General features: G+C 49.4%; 1 protein-coding gene across 1 annotated transcript in view; it reads left to right on the top strand.

Annotated features, from left to right (window-relative positions):
• The window catches only part of MTOR (mechanistic target of rapamycin kinase), a 120,528-nt gene extending 96,307 nt beyond the window's left edge, over positions 1–24,221 (top strand). Inside the window, exons 36-57 of the mRNA XM_008694734.2 lie at positions 2,246–2,361; positions 3,304–3,421; positions 5,930–6,181; positions 6,743–6,843; positions 7,709–7,805; positions 8,060–8,158; positions 8,444–8,566; positions 8,681–8,863; positions 9,271–9,405; positions 9,623–9,797; positions 11,088–11,223; positions 11,784–11,931; positions 12,567–12,689; positions 13,844–13,926; positions 15,316–15,388; positions 15,993–16,067; positions 16,455–16,590; positions 17,262–17,327; positions 19,647–19,727; positions 20,004–20,084; positions 22,534–22,639; positions 23,287–24,221. Of these exons, the coding sequence (XP_008692956.2) occupies positions 2,246–2,361; positions 3,304–3,421; positions 5,930–6,181; positions 6,743–6,843; positions 7,709–7,805; positions 8,060–8,158; positions 8,444–8,566; positions 8,681–8,863; positions 9,271–9,405; positions 9,623–9,797; positions 11,088–11,223; positions 11,784–11,931; positions 12,567–12,689; positions 13,844–13,926; positions 15,316–15,388; positions 15,993–16,067; positions 16,455–16,590; positions 17,262–17,327; positions 19,647–19,727; positions 20,004–20,084; positions 22,534–22,639; positions 23,287–23,302 (2,523 nt within the window). The 3' untranslated portion in view covers positions 23,303–24,221. The remainder of the gene's footprint in view (positions 1–2,245; positions 2,362–3,303; positions 3,422–5,929; positions 6,182–6,742; positions 6,844–7,708; positions 7,806–8,059; positions 8,159–8,443; positions 8,567–8,680; positions 8,864–9,270; positions 9,406–9,622; positions 9,798–11,087; positions 11,224–11,783; positions 11,932–12,566; positions 12,690–13,843; positions 13,927–15,315; positions 15,389–15,992; positions 16,068–16,454; positions 16,591–17,261; positions 17,328–19,646; positions 19,728–20,003; positions 20,085–22,533; positions 22,640–23,286) is intronic.
• The last annotated feature ends 288 nt before the right edge of the window (positions 24,222–24,509 follow it).

Below are 24,509 nucleotides of genomic sequence, written 5' to 3'. Positions count from 1 at the left end.
AAACCTCTTCCAAGTTAGGTGCCTGAACTTCAGGACCAGAGCTAGAGATGTCACAGCTTCACGGGAGTTCAGGAGTCACTCAAAGAGGTCCAACTGCGTAATAATAATCGTGCTACTGAACAAGTCCCTTTTCCTCTCTGAGCTTTACTTTCCTCCACTACAAACAATTCAGTAAGCAATCATATTCTGCCTTGGGTAAGGTAGGTGAAAGAGTTTGAGAAAAGCAGAGCCTGCTTTGCAGGAAGGTGTCAGGCAGAAGGTGTATGTCCAGTGTTTTCGTAGACAAGCCACTTCCCAGAACCTAGAGGCAGGCCGATCCTTCCGTGAAATCTCACTACACTGAGAACATCAATCTCGCCCACCAACCAGGAGTACGATACACTGCTGAAACTCTGAGCGAGGGACAAGCCCCTTCACTTGAATGGCCAGTCCTTCATCCATAAGAGAGAAAATCAGGTTTTCCGTCCTCGCTTCCCGGATGTGGAGAAAAGAGGGTATTTTAATGGAGCACTTTGAATTCCTTGAAAATAAGTGGCCTCCACGCCACAGAGTAGAAAGATATAGATTCTCTTGTGCTGGATAAATTTACTTAATAATGAGCTTCAAATCCAAACTACCACGCAGCCCTCCCCGGTTTGGGCAATTTATTTTTTGTTCTGCGCCTGGTTGAGTCTCCTGAAAGGAATCTGAATTGTGCGTCTGGACCACCAGTGACACGGAGCACGGGTGCTCCGAACAGCCCTGGCGTCAGAGCTCCCGCTTTAGTTCTTACATGCTTGACGGACACGCTGGGTGCACCAGCTTATCAGTCCCTCTTCTCATGGTTGATTTTTCCAGTGCTGCCTCTTAATTCTTTCTTTCCTTTTTAATCAGCTTTAAGTCTGGTCAGTGCAGTTCTCGCAGAGGAAAAACTAAAGGAACATTTATCACTTCTCAGGTGCGGGCTGCTAATGTCGTTCATTTTTCAAAGCCGGGGTGAGTAATGGAACCCCGTGAAGGCAGCTGTCTGAGGGGGACAGGCGTCTTGTTAACTGTTGGAACATCTGCGTGTCGGCCCTGTCCCCGTGCGCAGATTCGCTGCCTGATAGATTGTCACGTCATTCTGGCTCTGGGGTGAGCCCTGGCTGTTGATGCCAATTCATTCTTCGTGTTGAAAAGTATCTGAGGTTGGTCCTGGCCCCCAAGCCAGGGAGTTGTATTTTCCTTCAAGACCATCACTACTGACACGTTTCTATTTAAAAAAAAAAAAAAAAAAAAAAAACGGAAGGAGACCATTCTGACCTTATTTATTTGAAGTGTTGATTTTCTCCCCCGTCTTCTTCTGCAGCAAGAACGCGTCACCTCTTTTTCACTCTCTCACATACAATTTCCCCTCTCTGTGTTGGTGGCTTTACATTCCACCATTTTTTCCATTGGAGCTTTCATGTCTATATGCTCGATCTTCACCCATGAGGCCCTTTAAAAATAGTATGGACCCCATTTATCAAGATGCTGGTGTGTGTGGACTTGTGGGCTATTACAGATGGCTGGTACCCTATTCCCAGATCTCTGACTCTGCATCTCTGCCCTTCCCTCGTTCCGCTCCCTTTTCCTAACCCAAGTGCCTCTGCTCCCTTGTATATCAAGTCCCATAGTGTAAATCGAACAGCTTAAGGATGCCGTGAAGCCACCCCGTTCACCTAGATGTCTGCTCAGCTCCTGTCTTCCCCCTATTTCACTTGGATGGTTGGATGAGGGGCTTTACCCCCTCTCTGTGTTCTTATTTGGGTGCTGAGGGTTCTGTTGGATTTTTAAAACTATAGTTTGGGCTCTGCTGGAGTGTCCCAAGGTATATAGAGTTCTAAACAAGTACTGAAGTTTTACGGGCCCGAAACAATCCCGCAGAAGCCTGGTTTCCCCCGGGGCAATATGGGTACCATGAAGTAAGCAGTTGTTTCACATTTCTTCCTATGAATTGTTATTTTGGGATAACCAGGCAAGTAGCTTTTCCAAGGCTTAGCAAAAGAGCAGTACAGTTAGCCAAGGAGAGCTGAGGCTTGAGTTGGAAAAGTAGGAGTCTTCTTGAAAAGCCCAACCATCTCCCAGCGTCATGCCCTGCCCCTTGTCCTAGGGGCCCCTCACGCTGTGCTCCAGGGTGCTCTCCTGGGAGGGAGGTCGGCTCGCGTGCTCATTAGAGGAACGGGGGTTTCTCTCCCGCAAGGCCAGGCCGAATGCCAAGCGGCTCCCCGTGCTTTGTCCGGTACAGATCGACGCCTTCCAGCACATGCAGCACTTCGTGCAGACCGTGCAGCAGCAGGCCCAGCACGCCATCGCCACCGAGGACCAGCAGCACAAGCAAGAGCTGCACAAGCTCATGGCCCGGTGAGGTGTCCCCGCTGGCTGGGGCCAGTCGTGCTCCAGTCCCCCCAACCCTAGCAGCCTCTGTGGCGTGGCGGGAGTGCTCGGCGCTCCCTGAGCGGCGAGCTGCCGACGCCGCTCTCGCCTTGTGCAGTGGGAACCCCAGGCAGCCATCGCATCATGCTGCGCTGAGCCTCTGCTGCTGTTTGCCTGGACTCAGCTGCACAGAATCCATGTGCTCCCGTGCTCCTGGTGTCTGGCTTGGGCGTCAGACCCCTTGTCTGCAAATGCCAGCTATGCTGTTGCTTCGATGTGTGACTTTAGATGAGTTACTTAACCGCTCTGTGCCTCAGTTTCCTCATCGTATAAAAAGGGGATGGTGAGAGCTCCTATTTGTTAGGCTGGTCGAAGGCGGTGTAGGAGGGTTAATAGAACAAACACGTCAGTCATTCAGAGCAGTACCTGGAAGAGAGCAGCAATCAGGAAATGTTGGCTGCTCATATTATCATCATAAATATGATCTATGATGAATGATCTATGTCATAATACGTAATATAATGCATGATATAATATGTTGATATGTATTCTGTCATTTATCATTAGAAATGGAGAAGGGAGAAGTGAGGGAAGCCAGTAGCAATCAATAGGAAAAGTTCCTCAGCAGCTGATACCCCCAAAAACTGAAGTCGGTGTGGGTCGGTCCCTACAGACCTAGCCCATACCGGATCCTGGTTGACGCTAGCATGGAAGGACAGGTCGAGGAGAAGAGATGATACATTCAGAATGCAGCCCTAACACCCGTTTTTTTCCTTCTATGTGGTTGAGAATCCTGGTGCTTCCATCACGCCTCTTCCTGGGAGCAAGCGTGAAGCTCGGGGAGGCTTTCGTGCTCTGCCGACAGAGTGGGCTGGTCCCCTTGTGGGGGGGGCAGGGGAGCTAGCGTGGGGGTTGTTTCCCTGTGTGCAGGTGCTTCCTGAAGCTCGGGGAGTGGCAGCTGAACCTGCAGGGCATCAACGAGAGCACCATCCCCAAAGTGCTGCAGTACTACAGCGCGGCCACGGAGCACGACCGCAGCTGGTACAAGGTAACCCGGTAACCCCGGTAACCCCAGGCTTCCCAGCGCGCCTGCCCCGGCGAGAACCCAGCCCCTCACGGCCCTGCAGCTGCGGGTCCTGTGCCGGGGATTTGCTTGTTCGCAGGCCAGCAGCCAGACTGTCAGAGGCCCCGTGCAGGCGTCATGGAGACAGAAAGGGTGATAGAGTGTTACATGGGAGGAACACTTGACCACATACTATTACGTGTGTGGCACGGGGAGCACTGCTGCCTTACAGACGCTTAGCTGATTGTGTGGGACGAGCATCTGGACACACGGGTCATCTCTGGGACGTTATCTTCCCTTGGGTCATCTGTTCTTTCCCAGCTTCTTCCTGATTTCCTTTCCCTGCCTGCTCCTCATCTAAGAACTTCCCTTCTCTGTTTTTATTGGAAAGCTCTGGGTAACATCCTGTTACGGCATAGGGGAAACTTTTCAGGAAGATAAGCAGAATTTGAAAATGTATCAAAGATGCAGTTGACTGATAGAGGAGGAATTGGGGGGAGAACGCATCTTTGAGGAGAGCACATAGCCTTAGTTTTTATGTTTTCCCTGAGGGACCCACCTCCTGGTAATAGCCGCTCGGTATAGCAGGTGTCATCGACTTCTTTCCAGCATTTCCTTAACTTGTTAATACTTTTTTTTTTTTTTAAGATTTTATTTATTTATTTGACAGAGAGAGAGGCAGCGAGAGTGGGAACACAAGCAGGGGGAGTGTGAGAGGGAGAAGCAGGGTTCCCGCTGAGCAGGGAGCGCGATGCGGGGCTCGATCCCAAGATCCTGGGATCATGACCTGAGCCGAAGGCAGACGCTTAACCACTGAGCCACCCAGGCGCCCCTTAACTTGCTAATACTTTGAGAATGAATCCCTCCGAGATCAAAACGTATATCTGAAAACACAGAAGCATCTACAGTAAAAATCTTACCCTGATTGAAGCATGCTTCATTCTGATCTGAAAAATGCCCATTTCGTGATAGCAGCAATAATGACTCTACGTAGGACAGCTTCATTTCTAGGCTGGAAAAACATATCCAGTAAACCTTGGATTAGCTGGAACCTTACCAGTTGGAAGTGTCTCCTCACCAGATTACTTTCCTTCACTCAAATTTTAGAAAAGAAACAAATCACGAGGAAAAAAATGGGACCTAGGAATGTTAAGTTTTTCTTTGTATGGGTCCTTTTGGGCTTATGCTATCTTACTGTAATGGTGTGGTCCTGTGTGTGTGCAGAGACTATTTCTGTCCTGCTCACCACATCCCCTGGCTCAATGCCTGGCACGTAGTGAATAAAGAAGAGCTGTTGAATAAATGAGGGTGTGGGGAAACAGCCTGGGCCATTACAGAATTGTGACTCATCAAATAAAAGGTCAGTTATGATCAACCTACTCTGCTTAGGTAGAAAAATGGACACATTTATGTTAAAGAAAGGTTTTTAGCGAGGGATGCAAAGGAACTTCCCGATTGCGCAGAAAGTATATCCAGTGGAGTATTTAGTGTCCTGCCATCACCGCAAACTTACGAGGCCCCAAATCAAAGCGTGCCTCATGCTATCTGCACGAGGCAGGGCTGCACCCTCGGTTCCTGCAGCTCTAGGCCGTAGAGTGTGGATAGTTCCTCCTTTACCAAAATAAGCACCAAGGGCTTCTCCCAGCAAACAGTCATTGGGCACCGGCTCTCTGACAGGCCACACGTGGGCCAGATGGGAGAGCTGGACAGATGAGCGACATTCCCCCATGGCGTGCTCTTGGTGTGCTCCCTTCCCACTGACCTGGGACCTGGTTAAGACTTTGACCATCACTCCCCTACACCTGTGCTCTCGTAAATAATGTTTCATATACGGCTGCCAAAGAAATCTTTAAAACCTAGAATGAAATGGGACCCCCTTGGCCTATTATGTTAGCCTGTCCACAATCTGACCCTGCCCTTTGCTAACCTTCCCCCCACCACTCTCCTTCACGGACTGCACTCCAGTCAGATCTTTTTCTTCATTTCCTATGAACTGCACTGTGCTGGCCACCCTGCATCTTCGTCCCTGACCTCCAGGCCGGGAAGTCCCTGCTGCTGTCCTCTTGTCCCCGCCTTGCCCATCGAAGGCTGCTCTTCAGTCCCTACCCCAGAAACCTCCCCTCTACAAAGCCTTCCCTGACCCTGGCCTGCCCATTGTCCATCTCTCATTGCCCCTCACATTTGCCTGTCCTTGGGTTGCTGGGCCCCCCCACCAGACCAGAAGCCCCCTGAAATAAGCACCTGGCTTGCTCCTCTTCGGGTGCCCCTCCCCTGCAGGCCTCACCACAGTCCTGATACAGTGAGGGCACCACGAAATGAAGGAATCAGGCTGAGTCTAGTAAAAGGCCCCATGCCTGAGTGTGTCGGTGCAGTTTTCCTCTGCCGGCCACGAGAGGAAGGGGCGGTCCCAGCACTCTTCCTCAGCTTTGGCCTCACGCTGCTCTAAGGCCTTGGCGCTCCAGCCTCCTCATCTTCGACTCTCGCCCCTCCCAGGCCTGGCACGCGTGGGCAGTGATGAACTTTGAGGCTGTGCTGCACTACAAACATCAGAACCAAGCCCGGGACGAGAAGAAGAAGCTGCGGCACGCCAGCGGGGCCAACATCACCAGCACGACCACTGCCGCCACCACAGCGGCCACCGCCACCGCCACCGCCACCAGCACCGAGGGCAGCAACAGCGAGAGTGAGGCCGAGAGCACCGAGAACAGCCCCACCCCATCTCCTCTGCAGAAGAAGGTCACTGAGGTACCCTTCCCTTCCTCCCCAGCGAGGACTGAGCCAGGCACCAGGCACTCTGAAGAGGGGGATGGTGGCGGAGCGCTGAGGAACCTGGGCTTCACTCTGAACGGAAGAAGCTAGACGGCGTGGCTTACTCGCCAGCCAGCATTGTTCGAGACGGTGCTTCTGTGCACGTGTTTGTATTCGAGGTGCTGCTCTAGCCACCAAGCTGACAACTGAGTTCCTGGTCATTCTTCCCATGAGAATGAGCTCATCCCCTTAAAGCCTGCACCTGTGTGTGTGGGTGGCCGTGCACATCTGTGGGTCCATTTGAGGACAGAGGCTAGCAGGATCCCCCCCCCCGTTTAGGAAGCCGCCGTTAGCCCAAGGTGCTAGCGATCATGACACAGTTGGCATTTCCTGAGTGCTTGCTGTGTGCCAGGTACTAATCCAGAAGCTTCTCATGCATTAACTGATTTAATTTCATAACCTCTCTTTGAGGTAGGTCCTGTTAGTATGCTGTGAGCCCCTTTTACGGATGAGAAAATGAAGGTAAGAGTGTCCATTAACATGTGTGTGTTCCAACAGGATTTATCCAAAACCCTCTTGATGTACACCGTCCCTGCGGTCCAGGGCTTCTTCCGTTCCATCTCCTTGTCACGAGGCAACAACCTCCAGGACACGCTGAGGTATCAGAGAAGGGTGGGGCCCCTGGTAGGCTGTGTGTGCAGCAGGACACAGGATGACTCGTGATGTCCCCCAACCCACCCCCCATGAGTCTGTCCAAGAGTAACCGATGACCAGCCTCCACCTGCCAGGACTGAGGAGAACGCTCCATGCGCTCTCTGTCACAAAGGGAGGAAGCACATCTGTTTGTGCAGTAGTGCCGAAATCCCCTCAGCTTGGAGAGGCCACTTAGGCAGAAACAAATGGCTCAGGCCAGCCAGTCCGAAGACTACGGGTGACAAGGGCAGCTAAGTCCTACGTTTACCCTGTTGCCGCTGGTCTCCAGGTGGCTTTCTGTATGTGCAAAGATTATCCATAGGTTGTGCCTGGGCTCATCTGTTAGATTTCTGGGACCCTCTACATTATCTGGAATAAAACAAGCGTTCACTTGGGATGCCCCTCCTTGTGTTGAGCCAAGTACTCACAACCACCACCAGCGACCCTCCCAGGTGGTCCTGAGACCAGACACTGGGGAACCACTGATTTCAGGCCTTGCCAGTTCTTCTTCTTCTTCTTTTTTTTTTTTTTTTAAGATTTATTTATTTTAGAGAAAGCGCGAGCAGGGAGAGGGCAGAGGGAGAGAGAGAGATTCCCTAGGCAGACTCCCTGCTGAGTGCGAAGCCAGCCCAACGCGGGCCCGATCCCAGGACCCTGAGATCAGGACCTGAGCCGAAATCAAGAGTCAGATACTTACCTGACGGAGCCACCCAGGCGCCCCTTTGCCAGTTATTCTTTTCTCAGGAGTCTTAAAGATTTAAAACAAACAAACAAAATGGACAAAAGCTAGGAAACTCAATTTTCTGTGATTTTCTCATTTTTCTTTGCCAGAGTCCTCACCTTATGGTTTGACTATGGTCACTGGCCAGACGTAAATGAAGCCTTAGTGGAGGGGGTGAAAGCAATTCAGATTGACACTTGGTTACAGGTAAGGCTGGCTCAGGTCTCACTCCTGCTCTGTCTCCTCCTGGGATCATGCGGTGTTCAGTGAACAGTGGTAAAGAAGGTCCCAAGGTCAAGACTCCATATTTTCTTTAGTTTCTCCCAGGGAACTGAAAGGAATGAACCATTTTAGAGCTTAATAGCATCTGCCACAACAAGTTTCAAGAGCTGGTCATTGTGCAGAATAACTGGTTGTTTCCACACCTCACATGCTGCACACCGTGTCTTTCTGAACACCAGGTTATACCGCAGCTCATCGCAAGGATCGATACTCCTAGGCCCTTGGTGGGCCGCCTCATTCACCAGCTTCTCACTGACATTGGCCGGTACCACCCGCAGGTATGTGGGCACCCTGGGCAGTTTCTCCTCAAACAGCTGACCTTTTGATCTGGATCTCAGCCTTTCCTAAGCTGCTCTAGAGACATAAGTGCAGGAAGTGGGAGCCAGGCATCCCGTCTGTCCGGCCAGCAGTCCCGGGCCCAGGGCCCTTCCTGAAGAGAAGGAGTTCCCCACCCGCCCCAGGATTGAGTGATGGACTCAAATCAGTGTCAGAAGCATCCTCTCCATCTCTCTTATCTTCCTGAAAGTCGGAGTTTGCAAGTGTTCCTTCCGTGTCTGCCTCAGGCCCTCATCTACCCCCTGACCGTGGCCTCTAAGTCCACCACAACGGCCCGCCACAACGCAGCCAACAAGATTCTGAAGAACATGTGCGAGCACAGTAACACCCTGGTCCAGCAGGCCATGATGGTGAGTCTTCCTCACAGCAGTGCTGCTGGCAAGAGGACGGCCTCTGTCTCAGACACAGGCCTTTCTGAGGTTAGCTCATCCTCAGTGCTTCTCTCTTTGCCCTCTTTGGTCCAGGTGAGTGAGGAGCTAATCCGCGTGGCCATCCTCTGGCACGAGATGTGGCACGAAGGCCTGGAAGAAGCGTCTCGTTTGTACTTTGGGGAAAGGAACGTGAAAGGCATGTTTGAGGTGCTGGAGCCCCTGCATGCTATGATGGAACGGGGCCCCCAGACTCTGAAGGAAACATCTTTTAATCAGGTATGGGATAAGAAAACATGGCGTGACTTGACCCAAAGCCTTTACCAGAGCCCTTTCCCTCTGGCTTTTGTGCTGACTTGAATAAAATGTCCTCTGACGGAGGTCATGGAATATAAAAACACCAGCAATTTAATTGTCACTGACTTACGAGAACCCTCCCAAAACTTAACTGGAAAACCATGAGATTCTTCCCCCGCACGTCTTGCTTCTCCTTACTTTGCCCATAAGCCGTCCCGAGACTGGGGCCTCCAGGACTGGGCCAGCACGCTGCCCTTGCTAAGCCTGGCCGAGGGCCAGAGCCATCCAGCCATAGCGTGTGGCCGAGCCGTTGTGCTGTCTGCTTGGGGGTTCAGCCTGTGGCGTAGTCCACACCTTGACGACTCGCGCACTTCTGCTTCCCCACTCAGGCATATGGTCGAGACTTAATGGAGGCCCAAGAGTGGTGCAGGAAGTACATGAAATCCGGGAACGTCAAGGACCTCACCCAAGCCTGGGACCTCTATTATCACGTGTTCAGACGAATCTCGAAGCAGCTGCCTCAGGTAGGCTCTTCAGGTTCTAGCAGCGTTAACTGTCATCGTCCCTTATGTTTTCCTTTTTGTGAACGTTCTGACACTAATTCTAAAGCATACGATTTTGCTTCTATCTGCAAACTGTGGGACAAGTCATTGCTATTAGGTATCTATTGAAAGATACCTAAATTGCATTTAAATTCTTCCCTGGAGGCAGAAAACTAACCCCTGTGGTAATTATTCACAGCTCACCTCCTTAGAACTGCAGTATGTTTCCCCCAAACTTCTGATGTGCCGGGACCTTGAATTGGCTGTGCCAGGGACGTACGACCCCAACCAGCCGATCATTCGCATTCAGTCCATAGCGCCGTCCCTGCAGGTCATCACCTCCAAGCAGAGGCCCCGGAAGCTGACGCTAATGGGTAAGGTCCCCTGTGCTTCTGCCGCCTGCGTCTCCCTCCCACCATGGCTGAACCCCTCCCCTTTTCTGAAATCACCGCTCACCGTTCACACCACGAATCTTTCCATGCCTCATCTCTCCCGTGTTTATGGAGAGAGAAATAGAGCACAAGTGGGCCTCTCGTTACATCCTCCTCAGGACTCCTAGTTTGTTCGTACCGTCGCGCGTGCTTAACGCCTAACTGCCCTGCGGAACAGGTGGAGGGAACTGTCAGGGTGTGTGGCGTGGGCAAGTGGGGGTGGCAGGCAGCTGCAGAGGCTGACAGGGCCAAGGGACATCCGGATGCAGGTGTGGTAGGTGACAAGCAGGGCTGAAGAAAGGTTTCCTGGGCTCTCAGATGTTCTCTTTCACCATCACTGTCTCTCTCTGTGGGAAGTGACTGTGTGAAAGGAACACACTGAAGTGGAAATGAGTTCTCACGGTGAGCTCTGTGACCTACCCAGGGTCGTTGCAGGAGGCCTGGATGCTGTGGTGGCCCTTCAGGGGTTCTCTCTTTAATACGGCTCATGCTTTTCAAATGCAGTAGTTATTCACCAGCACCAGTTCGTCGTGGTTCCCAGGTGATCCTCTCTCCATGGGCTGGCGTCTCCTGATACTAAAACATGGGTCAGTGAGGTTCTTCACAGTATTTCATCAGAGACTTGAATGAAGGACCTGTTTCCAGGGAAAGCCGTGAGCAGAGTAAAGAGAGCCAACAGGGAGAAGCTATGACTCACCCCACCCTCCAGACCCGAAAGGGCAAGGAGCCCATCAAGAGCACGTAACCTGGAAAGAGAGGCCATCCACCAGAAGCCGTAGCCCAGGTGGAGGGACACTGAACACTTCTAGAACTGGAGCCTGGCATGTTGTCAGAGGCAAACCCTTTGGTCTCTCCCTCTTCCCGCCCTCTGACTTCCCTCCTGCCAGTGCCCCCATTGTCCAAGCCCCACTGGGAGCCCAGGTGATGCAGTGTCTAGGGGTCGCCTGAGCAAGACAGAGAAGGGCAGAGAGTGGGTTGTGAGGGGAACATACAGAATGACCATTTCTGTGCAGAATCATTCCTGATCTTCAAAGACAGACCTGTTTTTAATTTTATTTATTTTTAATTTGACCAGCATTTCATTGGGGACCATCAAAAACAGGGCCATTCTTTTTGTCAGTTCTAGGATACTTTTCTGTGTGTGTGAAGCGTGACTGGGAAGGTACACGTAGTTTCTGGGCGCTTGGGAGTACAGGGCTGGTCTGTGCTAACTGCTCCCACCGTTCCTCACAGGCAGCAACGGGCATGAGTTTGTTTTCCTCCTGAAGGGCCATGAAGACCTGCGGCAGGATGAGCGAGTGATGCAGCTCTTTGGCCTGGTGAACACCCTTCTGGCCAACGACCCAACGTCTCTTCGCAAGAACCTCAGGTATTCAGGACACGGGGTGGGGCGGGGGGTGACACGGCAGCGATTTGACTGGTCTAGGGTTTCCTTACCTCCGTCCCCTGTGGTCCTGTCCCTTCACGGAATCGGTTGTTGACCTATGAACCTGACAGGAAGTCATCAGTAGCCAAAGTGTCAAACACAGCAAGAAGAATCGTCCATCCTGTTAGCGTAGTTTCAAGGGAGGGTCCAGAATGGACCATTGGACCGTGGCCATTAGACTAGAGATGCTGCACGTCTGGTGTGTTTTCCCTTCCCTGTCTGCCCTGCTTCCTTCCTCCTCTTTCTGTTAAGAACACGGATATTCAGTTGGAGGTTGTTTTTGGCTTAGAAACAATCACTGGGCTGCTCCCCGACAGCAGTGAGTCGGTCAGGCAGGTTGAGGAGGCTGGTGGTGCTTTCCCGCCAGTAGCGCGCTGCCTTCGTGCGCACCTCACGGCAGCCCTGTGCGGGGGGCGCCATTGAACCGGCTTGCGTGTGTTGTGAGGGGGTCAGAGGTGCACTCTGTTTACCATCCGATAACCCTGCTTTCCTGCGGGTGCCAGCATCCAGAGATACGCTGTCATCCCCTTATCAACCAACTCGGGCCTCATCGGCTGGGTCCCCCACTGCGACACGCTGCACGCCCTCATCCGGGACTACAGAGAGAAGAAGAAGATCCTTCTCAACATCGAGCATCGCATCATGTTGCGGGTATGTGAGGAGGCTGCCAGACCCAGTGCTTTCATGTCTTGACGTAACTCGCAAGTTGGGAAATCTCTACAGAGCTGCTCTTCTCGCTCTTCTGTGTGTGTACGTCACTGAAAAATCTACTTGGGAGGATTCTCTCCTGAAGAAGTTTTCATGAAGGGGGTCCTAAAGCAGATTACCTCTAACAAACAGGACCCTAAAGCCCAGAAGTTAGGTGTTGAGCATTCTAGGTGAGACGGGACGGTATTATTTCTCAGGCAACGTGGATCGACCGAACGCCAGTTGTATACGGGGTACTGGCCACACGGGGAAATGATGTTAGTAGAGGTGTAAGTAGTGAGAAAGAGATGTGTTTGTTACCCAGAACCTTGATGCCTCCAGTGCTCTCATTCACACCAGTCGGCTTGTACTCAGGTGGGACCTGGTGTTTCACCCTTCGGCCCTGGCAGTCCCCGTGGTCATCAGTTTCCGTTGGCCACCCCCTTTTTCCTTCCTTTTGCACTGTTCTTACTTCCTTTTCCTTTGGGCTGGGGTGGTGAGATCCGAACCCGGCTCTGCCTGGACCCAGAGCCCCGTTTCCTCCTGGGTGGAAGCTGCCAGTCTGGGGCCGCTCTCAGAACAGTTGTGTCCTGACGCAGATGGCACCGGACTACGATCACCTGACGCTGATGCAGAAGGTGGAGGTGTTCGAGCACGCCGTCAATAACACGGCCGGCGACGACCTGGCCAAGCTGCTGTGGCTGAAGAGCCCCAGCTCCGAGGTAGGACGCGCTGGGCTCCTCGCGCGCCTCTGCCCTCTGACCCACGCACTCGTACCGGGGCTGGCTTTCTGGTTTGTTCATGTGCGCCTGGACTTGTGTTGGTGACGAGCAGCTGTAGATGATGTACCGTCTTTAATAACAGAAATTAAGTGGGCGAGCCGTGCAGTTTAGCAGATATAGATTTAGTAATTTCATGTTTCTCCCGTTTCTGATAATAGTATTTGAGTTGTGTTTAGGTTAAAGATATTAAATCTTTTTCATAGATGTTAGAAATTTCCTGCTCATTTGGTTTTTTAATTTTTGTTAGGGTATGTTTCTTGGTTTGGGATTTTTGTTTTTGATATATAGACATTTTTAAAAGTTAGGAGTTACCAAATTTTTGATCCTTTTCTTTGAAGTTTCTACCTTTGGCTTTATATTGAGAAAAGCCCTCTCCACCTCAAGATTATGTATCTTTCTACATTCATTTTCTTGTACTGATTATAAAATTTGTTTTTCCATTTAAATCCTCAACCCAATTCAGGATTTGATTTTTAAGATTTAAATTTTATTTTTTTGAGATGATTAGCCAACACCACAGTATTTACCAAATAATCCATCTTTTTCCTACTGTTTAAGAGAGTCCATTTTTATAATACAAAAAATTTTTCTGTGCCATTGGATTTCTTTCTGGGGCTCTTGTTTTATTTCGTGGATCTCTCTAAAGCCTATTTCTACTCAAGTACCACACTGTTAATACAACTATTAATAAAGAGTCTCTTTTCATTGGCTATTTTAATTTTTTCTTCTTCCAGATAAATTTTGGGATCATTTTGTCACAGTCCCCCCAAAAAAGTGCTACTGAATTTTGAGTGGAATTACATTAAATGTATCAAATAATTTGGGAGGTTATTACATTTTTATGGTCTTGGATGGATACTTTCATTTACTCGGGTCTTTGTATTCCTAAGCAAAGGTTAATTTTTTTTTCCATCTGGGTTCTGTTTATTCTAAGCATAGTTTACTGTTGTTACAATTATAAATGAGATCTTTATTCCATTTTATGTTATTAACTGGTTACTGATGGAACATAAGAAAACAACTGATTGAGGTGTAATTATGTTGAAGCCAGTTAGCTTCCAGAGCCTTGGTTCACGTGCACTCCTGTGTTCCAGGTGTGGTTTGACCGAAGAACCAACTATACCCGCTCTTTAGCGGTCATGTCCATGGTTGGGTATATTTTGGGCCTGGGAGATCGGTGAGTAAATTGATTTGGGTTTTGTAGTCTTTTTCTACATTATACCTTTCTTAAACAGTTCCCACTTGTTTTCCAATAAGATTTATGACCATCTGGTAAATAGTTGTATTTTGTACCTTCGGGTCTTGTTTGCAGCATCAGCCGTAGTCCCTTTTTATTTATCCATGGAACAGAACAGCCGAGCAAACTAGAACCTAGTTCTTGGGTACTACTTTCTCCATAGGCTGGTTTAATATTTTAAAAACCATATACAGGGGCGCCTGGCTGGCTCAGTCTGTAGAGCATGTGATTCTTGATCTTGGGGTTGTGAGTTCAAGCCCCACATTGGGTGTAGAGCTTACTTTTCTTAAAAAGGGGCACCTAGGTGTCTCAGTCAGTTAAGCATCTGCCTTTGGCTCAGGTCATGATCCCAGGGTCCTGGGATCGAGGCCCGTGTCAGGCTCCTCACTCAGCGGAGAGCCTGCTTCTTCCTCTGCCTGCTGCCCCTCCCCCTGCTTATGCTCTCTGTCTTGGTATCTCTTCTGTCTCTCTGTCAAATGAATAAATTTAAAAAATTTTTTAAGTAAGTAAATAAATAAATAAAAATTTAAAGAATATGATTGATTTTACTGATTCATTAAACATTTATCAGTCACCACTGTGCTGAGATAAATAATTCTATTTCTGTAATTGAAACCAACCAAAGTAGATCCTTCTGATATTTTTGCATAATAAATTTATCCACAGTACTGACCGAAAAAGTAGTTAAGGAATATTCAGAAATTGACTCTCTAGAAGTCTTGAAAAAACTAGTTCCTTAGCGTCTGCTCTTTCTCCTGGGCTCACGTCTCATGCAACTATTTGAGAGTAAAAATAATTTTTCCCATAAAAATAATGAATTATTGTTTTTAAAAAGAGCCAGGAGAATTCCTGGTGACAAAAGCCAGATGACCCTTCCTAGATGGGTCTGGGGGCTCAGGAGATGGAACCCCGTGATGGGTGCTGAGGGGTGAAGATAGAGCCTCGTCACTCCAAGATGCCGGCACCACCAGGCAGGGTTCATCTAGTGACCAGAGACCTCAGGAATGCAGCTCGTCATTCACGCTGATCAATCTTCCTTGCGGACCCGGAGCAGGGATCAGCAAACTTTCTCTGTAAAGGGCCAGATAAGAAATAATTTGGGCTTTGCTGGCCATATGATATCTCATATCTACTCATGTCTGCTTGTGATACAAAAGCAGCCTGAGACCATACATTGCAAATCGGCAGGGCCGAGTCCAGAAAAACTGTGTTTACAGAGGCGGGGGGGCGGGCTTTGGCCTGTGGGCAGGGCCCAGACTACCACATCCTTGTCAATTGATTCATCAGTACAGCGCTAGTGAGCCCTCTGGTTTCTCTCCTGTTTCTCAGACACCCATCCAACCTAATGCTGGACCGGCTGAGTGGGAAGATCCTGCACATCGACTTTGGGGACTGCTTTGAGGTGAGCCTGTGCTCCAGAACACTGTGCAAAGCTCACCTTTCCGGATGACCATTCTTCACCCTCTGACCATTCAGGCAAATTTAAGCTCAAAGTGCGTTATCCTGATCCCTGCCTCTCCTACCAAAGCAATAGAGAAGTGAAGGCCATGCTCGTTTGATACTTGCTGTAATTGGACTCTAACCCCTTTTGAGGCAAGGGCCCACTGTTCACATACCCTCTGATTCAGGAATCGTCTGCCAATCAATGCCAATCCCTGCATTGGCCTGCTGGTCAAAGGCCTGGGTGTCATGCACACTTGTCCTTTTCCTTTGTTCCTCCTGTCCCTTTGTGTGTGTGTGTGTGTGTGTGTGTGTGTGTGTGTCTTTTTAGTTAACTTTTGAATCTCTGTGACAAGTCCCCTCACTAAACTAAAGCTAGTTCATTTCTGTGCCCTAACTGAAATCAGTGCAAAGAACAGCTACCTGCCTTTGCCTGGCTTTAGCTAAAGAAAATAACCTAGCCTAGAAAAAAAAAATAAAATAAAATAAAATACAAAAGAAAAGAAAAAAAAAAAAGAAAACAGTCTCGCCATTGGACTTGGTTTTTCTCTTTTATTTCCCCATAGGTTGCTATGACCAGGGAGAAATTCCCAGAGAAGATTCCATTTAGACTAACAAGAATGCTGACCAATGCTATGGAGGTGAGTGGGTCTTGGGAACAAGCTGCTTTGGACTGGGGCCAATACAGTCAGGACCGGCTCTGCACACAGACTGGCTTGTTCGGTCTCATCAGTTCCCCAGAAGGCCTGGGTTGGTTCTGTGGTTGTTTCCTGGTATTTTCCATTATGTTAGAAATGATCGACCTTTGAGAGTCTCACCATGCTTCACGTCAGACTTTGTGTCCTATGAATCACAGGCCTGACCTGACCCCTTGCTCTGAACACATTCCCAGCCTGCCACATCAGTAATGGCCTGTGTCTGCTTTGAAGTGCGGGTGACAGACCCTCTCGACTCACTTCTGGTTCTGAGGCCTTCAGGGGCAGGGCCGGGGCCGTTGACTTCTGTGGTGAGTGGCTCTGGTCCTGCAGGTTACTGGTCTGGATGGCAACTATAGAATCACGTGCCACACGGTGATGGAAGTGCTTCGGGAACACAAGGATAGTGTCATGGCCGTGCTGGAAGCCTTTGTCTATGACCCCTTGCTGAACTGGAGGCTGATGGACAGTGAGTATTAGCAAGTGCCCGGGAGCTGGAGCCCACACCCTCTGAACTGGGACTGTCTGACACGTTACATTTCACTAACCTTGCCCCCTGCCAGCCTGGAGCCTGAGCCGTATTACTGGACTATTGCGTTACATTTTCACAGAGCTGTTCCAGTGGCCAGAAGTGAATTTCAAGTATTTTTTCTTATTAACTAGAACGAAAAACACCAGTCATTAATTTAAATATTAATTAAAATACTTTCAGGATAAAGCCTGGTGATTTTTGTTTATTTGGATTTCATAAAGAGTAGCAAGCTGGAATCTTGACGGGAGACACAAACGCTTGGGATCTGGGGGCAGCAGCATCTCCATCTCCTCTCTGCTCCCCCTCCTTAGAAGAGGGTGACCGACCCCGGTGTCTCACCCACTGCCAATCAGTCCTGCTCTCGCCTTCTGTTATCTGGTCCACAGCATCTAAATTCAGCTCAGCGGCACAGAGTGTCCCGCAGGATTGCACACCCATGCTAACACTCACCCACCGAGTCCTGAGTCATCCATCCTCGCTCCCTCTTAGGGGCTTTAGCTTTTAGCAAAATTGCACTTTTATGGTTGTAAGAAAATATCATATCAACCAAGTTTCTTTCAAGTGAAAGTTTGAAGCCCTTTTTATCCTCTCTTTGTTTCTTCCCCTAGCAAATACCAAAGGCAACAAGCGGTCCCGAACAAGGACGGATTCCTACTCTGCTGGCCAGTCAGTAGGTGGGTCCATCCCCAGGGAGGCTGCAGCTTCTGCCCCCTTTTGTCCAGAGTGTGTCTTGAACAGGGCGAGCTCTACGATTGCCATTAGCAGGCGTGGCGGAGGCGGTAACATGCCACGAAGGGTGTTTTCTAGAGGCTCTGATGCAGCCCTGCAGCGATTCTGTCACTGCTAAAATAGCATCTAATGGGCATGTAGTTAACTTCAGAAAGTTGGTCTAGAAATATTTACTGAGCACATGTTTTTTTTATTTCATGCCTCTCAGGATGGAGTGGATACCTAAGGCTCAGAAATTTTGATCAAACTACCTGAGCTTAAGCTATAAAAACTCAATTGGGGGAGGCGCCTGGGTGGCGCAGTCGTTAAGCGTCTGCCTTCGGCTCAGGGCATGATCCCAGCATTCTGGGATCAAGCCCCACATCAGGCTTCTCCACTAGGAGCCCGCTTCTTCCTCTCCCACTCCCCCTGCTTGTGTTCCCTCTCTCGCTGGCTGTCTCTCTCTGTCAAATAAATAAATAAAATCTTAAAAAAAAAAAAAAAACTCAATTAGGGACGCCTGGGTGGCTCAGTTAAACGTCTGACTTTGGCTCAGGTCATGATCCCAGGGTCCTGGGATTGAGCCCCGCATCATGCTCCTTGCTCAGCAGGGAGCCTGCTTCCTTTAGCTCTGCCTGCCGCTCCCCCTGCTTGTGCTCGCTCTCTCTCTGACAAATAAATAAATAAAACCTTTAAAACAAAACCACACAATTAAAAGCATGTCTGAATATTAGCCAGTATTTACTATGCCCTTTAGTGGTGTCTAGCCCGGGATAATTATTAGCTGTATCACATGGTTCTAGAGCATTGTTAATAGCTCAGAAATAGGACGGAAGCGGTAGAAGTGTATTCACGCTGCTGGCTGAGGAGCCGGGAAGCCACAGGAAACACTTTCCAAGAGTGGGTCCACAGAATAGGGTCCCAGGAAGATAATGCCCCTCCAAGAGCCAGAACAGGGTTTGTGTATGGAACCTCTCAAAGGTCTTAAAGTAAAGCTGTTTAACTTTATTTCACACAACCCCCCGCCCCCCCTTCCCAGCCCACTCTTTTTTCCCTCATAACATCTAACAACATCCTACATAGTTCACACCTTGGAAATACTGTTGGGGTGTAAAAAAAGTAAATATTCTCTACAGACATTTATGGAACATTTGCAACTAGTTGCTTAGCTAAGCCAAATAATGTTTAAGGGTGCAAAAAGAATGTGATATGCAGAGATTACCGTGGAGAAGCCCAGAATTACATAGAGTTGACCAAGCTGTATAGCACATGAACTAATGAGAGAACAGTCAAGTCCACTGTGTGATCCAGCAGCTCGCAGTTTGGTTCCGAGGAGAGGCCGTGGGGCTAAGAGGAAGGAGGTACCGCTCTGAACGGCAGTCGTTAAGGGAGCTCCTGGGTTGGTGGGATATAAGCTGGCCTTACTGGGTGAGTGGGAAGGAAGAGGGTGTTCTGAGCAGGAAATTGAGGTCCCGGCTTATGGTGCAGTCTGTGAACAGGTGTGGACTCTAGCCTGGACACCATGACAGGATTTGTGACTGATGTCTGAATTACTCATGGTGTCTGGGGTACCTCGTGCGGGTGACTGGTCTCATCCAAAGTCTGTGAGACTTAACGGGTTTCATATTCAGGGTCCACCTCACTGGTACATTGTTGGGTGACTCCTGTCTACTGGCTATGGCGTGCCGAGAGGAACCAGGACAGCTGGTTCTGGTGGCCCCAGATGGTGGTAGACCTGGCTGGTTTTCTGTGGCTTGAAAGTTAAGTTCTGAGTGGTCATTCATAAAAGTGTTATCATCCCTGGCTTCATTTTGAAGGCCTGTGGTATAGAAGGACAATAGGTAAATATCTTCATACTTCTGCTCCTGGACTCTTCTCTCCTGAAGGCCACAATCAGTGGAGGGTGACTGTAAGCCTGAGGACTTTTCCTGCCCAGAAAGGATGTATAAATACCTCCGAAAAATAGCACTTTGGTCATGAGTGTGACCCACTGAAAGCTAGTGCTCTTTGTATTATCATCGGTTATGGTTTTGACAAGTTTTGTCACCAGGGATTGATTCACACTCCTGTTCTCTATGTCAGAACATTTTATAAATGCTGTTTGCTTGAAAATTCCTACTTTGGAGATGTAAAATCTTTTAAACACATTCTTCCTCTCCTTTCGCCTCAGAGGTAGCAGGGTGAGTGTTCAAGGGAATATAGTGTGTGAAGAAGTAGGGCTAATGCTTGCAGCAGTGGTTTCTTGGTGTTGGAATTTTCTGCCAATCAATTTTTTTTCCTCCTAGAAATTTTGGACGGTGTGGAACTTGGGGAACCTGCCCATAAGAAAACGGGGACCACAGTGCCAGAATCTATTCATTCTTTCAGTAAGTCCGCCCTCTGAGGACTCGTACCAGTGACTAGCTCGTTAAGAACATAGCAGCTGTGCCCTACCGCGAGAGGGGTCAGTAAGATAAAGCAGCAAACCCGCCTTTGAGCAGATAAGGGTCTGTGAATTTCTCATTCTATTCTGAAGACAAAGATAGACACAGAGGAAGAATTATTCAACACTTACAAAAGCTAATATTTGAGAAAAACGGGCACCCATTGAACCTGTTGTGACAACCCCTTCTTACTGTCATTTCTACTTTTGTGTATTCCAGTTGGAGACGGTTTGGTGAAACCAGAGGCCCTAAATAAGAAAGCTATTCAAATTATTAACAGGGTTCGAGACAAGCTCACTGGTGAGTGTGTGCGTATGTGTTTACTTAAAAGGAACATAAAGTCTTGAGGGATTTTTCTTTCCTTGAGTGGAAGGTCAGCCCCTTTCCAGCTATGTTGGTACCTAAACTTTGACTCTGCAGCTAACTGGAGGGTCTCTGATTCTCTGACAACCGTTAAACTCAATTTAAGTAGTGTGAATCTCATTTTAACAGACGGGGGTGAGTAAAGTTCATTTGGGTCCAAAGTCAGCCAAATTCAGGGAAGTTCTTATCGTCACGGCTTTGATATTGGAGCAAACCTGACGGCTCTGATCCTTTGCCTTCCTGCACTCCGGGGGCTATTACGGGAGTGGAGAGCGTGGAAGGAGAGAAATGCACACTTTTGAAAACAAGACATGTCCTGTTAGGCCAGATGGTATGATGGAGGGGTGAGAGTCAGGGGGGCCGAAGACCCCAGCTCTACTGCACCCTGTGTGACCCCTGGGCCTCTCTGTCTGTTCTTCTGGAAGAATGCCTCTCTCAAAAGGTGGTGAGGCTCAAACAAGACACGTGGGGCCTGGCACAGAAGTGTTGTAGTCAAGTTGTATTTGTTTGTTGAGCACCTATAAGCACTAGATGCTGAAGAAATGGCTGGTAAGAGCCAACAGATTGCCTTCCCTCGTGGGGTCATCATCTAAAGGGGCTGTGTTAGGTGCAAGAAAGGGCTTGGGCTGTGATGCTAGTCACAAGGGAATTTAAGTGCCAGAGTTCCAGGAAAGCTTCCCTGGGAAACAACCCTTGAGCTAAAATCTGAAGGAGGACATAATTAGAGGCAGATTGTTTCAGGTAAAGGAAACAGCACATGCAAGGGCCCTGTGGTGGGAGGGAATCTGGCAATAAAAATGGTCTGAATTGCAGATGAGTCTGACTACCTCAGGGAGTGAAATGGGAGGAGCACAGAGACAGAGAGCCCACACTCTTGAGTGGGCCAGGTTGGGATCATACAGGGCCTTACATTTTCATCCTCTGCCCTAAAGGCAATGGGAAAGCCCTGAGGGCATAAAGGGGAAGGAGGGAGGCAGGAGGGGTCCGGTGGGTTTGCACTGGGGAATCCTCCCTGCTCTGGCCTTGGGGGCTATGTGGAGGGAGGAAGCTGCTGCCAATTTGCAGCTGAACGGTTGACTAGGCTAGGGAGGTGGCCTCCAGATCTTCAGGAGGTAAAATCCAAAGGATCGATGAGGAGGCGTGAGGGATGGCAGGCACCGATGGCATCTCCAAGTTACTGGCGGCCTTCTGGGAGTGTGCTGAGCCTGGCAGCCAGACCGAAAGGGTTGAAGAGAATGTGAAGTACGAGAGGGAAGCGAGGCAGAGGAGGCGAGTTTCAAACTTGTGAGAAACCTGGCTCCGAGAGGAGGCGGGGTGGGGCTGGCTACAGCAGGAGTAGCGTGCAAGAGCTTTTTGTTCTTTAATGGGCGAGGGGACCGAGTTTACAAACATTTGAAAACAGAAGTGAGAGGAGGGTAGGTGACTGTGCACTGTGCGAGGTACCCTAGGAAGCAGGGGGCTGTGGGGTCTGGAGCGCAGGTGAACTTAGCCTTAAGCTGGAGGAGGGACGGCTCCCAAGGGTTGCAGCAGCACCGAAGAGGGAGCTTCTGTGGAACAAATCCAGCCTCGAGCACTGCCTGACACATCAGGGGTCCAGAACGATGAGCTCAGTGAATGGATGAACTTGTAAAGTAGGAGACGAAGGCACATGCTAGCGGTGAGAAGCCAGCAGGGAGGCTTGGACATGTGGGGCCGGGGAGGACGGGAAATGACCCTTGTGCCAAAGAGGCTCCATCAGCCGGCCATGAATGCCTGTTCCGGGCTGAGATAATGGCTTTGTGATGGAAGTTCCTGTGGGAGGAAAGGCCCAGCATTGGAGGTTATAGGACTGAAACCCACCACAGTTTCTCATTCACTTGCCTGATGATTGCAACAGATGGAAGGAATCTCTACAAACCAGTGGCCAGATCTTTGGTACTCCTGAGCTCGGCCAACTGCAGGCCTTTCCCTTCTTTGAACCAAGTCTCTGTTAGGAGGAGATTGGTGTGTGTTCATGTCACATGGAGGTGAATTTTAAAACCCAGCTGCTGGGGCGCCTGGGTGGCTCAGTCATTAAGCATCTGCCTTCGGCTCAGGGCGTGATCCCAGGGTCCTGGGATCGAGCCCCACATCAGGCTCCCTGCTCCACTGGAAGCCTGCTTCTTCCTCTCCCACTCCCCCTGCTTGTGTTCCCCCTTTCTCTGGCTGTCTCTCTCTGTCAAATAAATAAAATCTTTAAAAAAAAATAAAAAATTTAAAAGAAAAGGAAAACCCAGCTGCTGGGCAGCCTTCATAGTCACAGACAAGGAGAAACTAAGCAGAGCTGCAGAGATAGGCCAGCCAAACTGGGGGCAAGGACGGAGTGGAAAACCAGGTACAGAAGAACTGTGTGTTTCTCCTGTCCTAGGTCGGGACTTTTCTCATGACGAAACCCTGGATGTCCCAACACAGGTGGAGCTGCTCATCAAACAAGCAACGTCCCACGAGAACCTCTGTCAATGCTACATCGGCTGGTGAGCGCCTGTGCGCGGACACGCACTCAGGGCCCCGTCCCGTGTCCTGGTCCCGGTGTGGCAGGAAAGACCTGGGGGGTACCCAGAAAGGGGAATCATAGTGTCAGATCTCTTTAAAAGTTTGTATTCGCCGTGTGCGCTCACAGTTCTGAAAAGGGAGGAACTTGAGAAATGTGGGTTCATATTTGGAAGGCAAGCACCAAAATAGATTAAAATCACCTTAAAAATGGCGTAGAAATGTAGGTGAGTTCTGTTTGGATTTCTGCTGTCAATTCCAAGATAGAGGGAAGGGCGAAGGAAAAGAAGCCAGAGCACCAACAGAGAGAAGGAGATGCAGAGACAAATTTATGATCTGGGACTGTCACCTCAAGGACCACTCTGGGGTCTGCTTTGATTAATTGCCCGAGGCATGCTTGAAGGTAGAAACTTGAGAGGGAGGTTGATGGGGAAGTGTCCTTCTGGGGCCGCAGCAGGCATCAGCCCTTGACTGGAAATGATGAGTGTGTCCGACACAATTAGTTGTAGGAGATCTCAAGGAATGTCCCCGGGGGTTGTCAGACCTTGGTCTCTCCATTTTCAGTGTATCCGTGTAAAGCTTTGAAATAGCCCAAATTATTAAAATATTCCTTTTCTCTCTGTCATCTTAGGTGTCCTTTCTGGTAACCCGAGGCCCAGACATGCCCACAGCATTTCTCTTGAGGCTTTTGTACTCGGGTATATGCTTCCACTAAACTGAAACCACAGTCAGAGAGCTCGACTTTGTTAAATATTTTGAAATGTAAATGAAAAGTACTACTGTATATTAAATGTTGGTTTGAACCAACTCTCTAGCTGCTGTTGAAGAATATATTGTGAGAAACACAAGGCTTGATTTGGTTCCCAGGACAGTCAACACAGTAATACTACACAAATCAAGCCATTGATTTGGGGGAACAGAAGATCCATAACTTAGAAATACGGGTTTTGACTTAACTCACAAGAGAACTCATCATAAGTGTTGCTGATAGAAGAATGGCCTAGTCATTCCTCTCAACAAGGATACAGCAAACTCAGCACAGTCAAGAAGCCTCAGGCCATGGAGGACACGTCTTAGGAATCGGGAGAAGCTGACTTGGTTACTTCCACCCATCCCATTACCTCACTGGTCCACAGACAGCATCATTTGTAAGATGGGCCAAAATGGGTGGAAAGTGTCTGTCTTCTGCCTCACCCATGATGCTGCGACTTACACACTTCAATCCAAGACCCGAATGCTAGGAGGGGAGTTTCTTCAGATGGCTGGGTGGCCTTTGCCGAGCAGATGCAGAGAGACCACAGTGCAGTAGGGCGGCCCACAGCAGCCTTCCCCAGCACGGTCCTGGGATGTTTTCAGTGAAGTCTGAACGCTCTGTGTTTAGAGCAAGGGCTTGGAAACAAATGCTGTCCTGGAGGTGCTGACCACAGAGAGGGAGGTCTGGTACCTGCTGGGAATTCTGAGCAAAAGAAATATTAAACTAAATGCACAAAGTATCAAGTGTAGCCATTCTAGACACCATGTTGTATCTGAATAATTTTTGTGCCAATAAATGACATCAGAATTTTAGAAACGTGTATGGGTGCCTTTTTATTCATAATTACGAGTTTCCAAAGGAAGCAGGTATCCTTCAACTGCCAGCATTCACTAAGCCTGTGATACTAGGGACTACGTAGAGCTCTGGAGCTACGTGGCATGGTCCCCTTCCTCAGGGTATGCACAGGGCAGACAAGGTGGGGTCGGCATCATGTCGGAGTGGACTGGTTACTCCCCAAGCTAAGTGGGGAGAAGAACCACACCCAGGGTTTGAGCCTCAGTGGGAGGCCTGAATTCCACTGGCCAAGCCAGGAAAGCCTC

The sequence above is a fragment of the Ursus maritimus genome, unplaced genomic scaffold (assembly GCF_017311325.1).
Source record: "Ursus maritimus isolate PB19 unplaced genomic scaffold, ASM1731132v1 scaffold_32, whole genome shotgun sequence".
Classification (NCBI taxonomy): Eukaryota; Metazoa; Chordata; class Mammalia; order Carnivora; family Ursidae; genus Ursus; species Ursus maritimus.
This window is presented reverse-complemented; position numbering and strand designations above follow the sequence as displayed.